We start from the raw sequence: 2,770 nt of genomic DNA on the forward strand, positions 1-2,770 counted from the left end.
TGAAAAAAAACCTTGCTAGAGATCCCATTGCTGGAATCCGAGCAAGGCGGCAGGCCTCTGGTACCGCAACCGGGAGAGGAAGAGGTGAGCTTTGAAAATATGGACTTTGATCATTTGATACGGTTAGGGTCGCGTCGTGCAGTGTAACCCGTCGAACTCCTGCACACCACCCTATCTCACATTCCTCCTATCCTTGCACTGCTATTCTCAAACATTTACTTATTCTAATACTCAAACTATAGCAGTGCTACAAACTCACTATGCTCAAAAATTGTCCTTTGAAATGATCGACAAATTATTCAACCATTTCACTTTCCGCAAATGAACCCTAAACTCAACTCGAAAGGCATGGGACATGAAAACGTTCAAATGCGGAAAGCCACTCAAATTAATTATAATAATACTCATGATCTACATCCAGTTACTCTAATTAACAAATATCTGATTTAAATGCTCGATAACTTACAGCTGGAGTTTATATAAATTATAGACTCAAGAACTCCTCAGTGAAGTTTAGCTAATTAGCCTAACTCAAAGAATTATACTTACCGAACTTACCCTCGTCTTCTGGATGTCCACTTTCATCTTCTATTCTTCTGTATCTAAATGTAGAAGAATTAATTCAATGAAATAATGTTATAATAAATAAAAAACAAAGCCGTTTTTATTGTTCTTCTTCGTCTGTCATTGCATTGACAACGCCATAGTTCATTCGCCGCACACCGTTCGCCTACAATCATTTGAAATGAGTTTGTAGAGCAACTAATACTCGCCTCAGGAAAATTTACATAAAGTTCATTTCTACTGATTAACAAGTATGAAGCGTATTTCATTTCGTTGAACAAATATTATACAGGCCACGCATAAGCTCAAAAGCAAACAAATTGAAATGCAAATTCAAATTGAAACTGCACCACGCCTTTGTTTGAAAAGATAAGATTCTTCTACATCTAATAATACACCTTACTCAGTAGTTAAAGCAGAAATAGATCGAGCAAACATCACTGTCGATGCTTCTGTTAGTCAACAAAGTCAATTTAACTGGTGCACTGCTAATATGAAGTTAATTTTGAAACGTCCCAATTTGCATAAAAGACAGACACTGCGCACGTAGCGTTAAACACCGGCTTACGTAAGTTGGATATGCTACTCTAATATGAATTAGAACATAATGTCAACAAAAAATAAACAATGATTGAGCCCACTGGTTGCGCTATATGCCAAGCATAATTAGCTATATGAAAATATTGTTTTATCTAATGCTTTCATAGTGCAAAATTTAGGAAAAAAATATAATGTGATGAAAAAATTAAATTGAAAACGATTTCTGCGTGAAAACGGTATTTTTCTGTCCTGCAAATAGATAACACTATACGCTTAGTGATATTCGACCTGCTAAGTTGAGAATGAAATTGAATGCCATAAGCAAGTGTAAATTGAAAATTTTATCTTCTTCTCCAATTAAATCTAGATGATTACCTGAAATAGCAAATTGAAATATGGATTTGTTCAAAACCTTCAATGTTCAACTATATGTAATTGAGAATTCTGCTCTAAAAGTATTCCAAGTTTTAAACATCTTCAAATTGAAAAGTGCTTAAATACTTAAATATATTTGCATTCATAACAAAACATCAGGAAATAAGTTTCAGTATTAAAGTTTCACCTGAATGTAGCATCATCTTACCTTGTTCACTTTGGTTACGCATCGCCACCGTTTATCGAACAGCACCATAATGAAATAATAACTAACATGTGTATTGCTTAGTAACCTTCTTATCATTAATTTGGCGAATTAAATAATGTATCTTACTGTATCTTCAATTATTAATTATTTTTCTGTGATTTAATTTTTGAAATATATATTAACTTAGTACTTTAAAATTTTTTTAGTTTTCTTCATTTTATCTTTTTTATTTTCAATTTTTGCGTTTTTCATGTTCTCATGTAAGATCAAACTGTCTGCTGGAAATACGTCATTTATGTGAAATGCGATTTTTATTTATTTCACTGGCAACGTTGAAGCTGTGCTGCAGTCAAGCAGGCTATTATCAGTTAGATTAATACTTGCAGATTTTCATATACTTTTAATTCACTGCTTGGAAATTCATGTCTGAATTCCAGATTTATTTTAATGTCGCTAGTGATTTTTGCCTTTTGTGCTTGTTTGCGCACAACGAGACGTCTATTGATTTTCCGCCAAGTTTCACATTCCCGCGTCAACTCAACAAAAGGGTTAACCTGATTAGCAGATACAATTTTGAAATAGTCGCCACATATGCACTTTCCTTACACGGTTTCCCAGTCTTGCACCTATTTTCCCATCAAAGGTTCCCAACTTTTTCATATGCAAATTTCTCTGTCACACGTCAAACTGGCTGTCACTATGACGCGCCTTGTTCGTCCAGCTTGCTTGATTGATCCCTATATAAATCGCACTCTGACACTGAAAACCTCTTCGCCATCTTCCCCTCCTCGAACTTCCATTTCAGGTCCCAACTCCGTCATACACCCACCATTCCTACCATCTCATCCCTCAGAGCCTCAGTCAGTCGATTTTTTATGAAATTGCTGCAGGAAATGTTGCTCTTAGCAGCTTTCTGTGATTTCCTGATTCTTACGTAACTGGTACTCTCATAAAAATCAGAATGTGCTTTGAAATTGCACGATTCAGTAGTAGTATTAACTTAATGTTGAGGATGCCGCCAAAATAAAATGTCCTGTCCTTGTGAAATCGTGTGCCGTCAAACCCTACTTTCCCCAGCAAAAA

The 2,770-nt window shown here is 35.3% G+C and overlaps 1 protein-coding gene across 1 annotated transcript; it reads left to right on the forward strand.

The window, feature by feature from the left end:
* Positions 1-21: 21 nt before the first annotated feature.
* Positions 22-147, forward strand: Tsp_05607 (conserved hypothetical protein; the record flags this gene model as incomplete). Its single annotated transcript, XM_003371908.1, has 1 exon — positions 22-147. A coding segment is annotated over one exon (126 nt), but the record flags the coding sequence as incomplete, so codon positions are not given.
* Positions 148-2,770: the final 2,623 nt, after the last annotated feature.

The sequence above is a fragment of the Trichinella spiralis genome, assembly GCF_000181795.1.
Source record: "Trichinella spiralis strain ISS 195 chromosome Unknown Scfld9, whole genome shotgun sequence".
In the NCBI taxonomy this organism is placed as follows: Eukaryota; Metazoa; Nematoda; class Enoplea; order Trichinellida; family Trichinellidae; genus Trichinella; species Trichinella spiralis.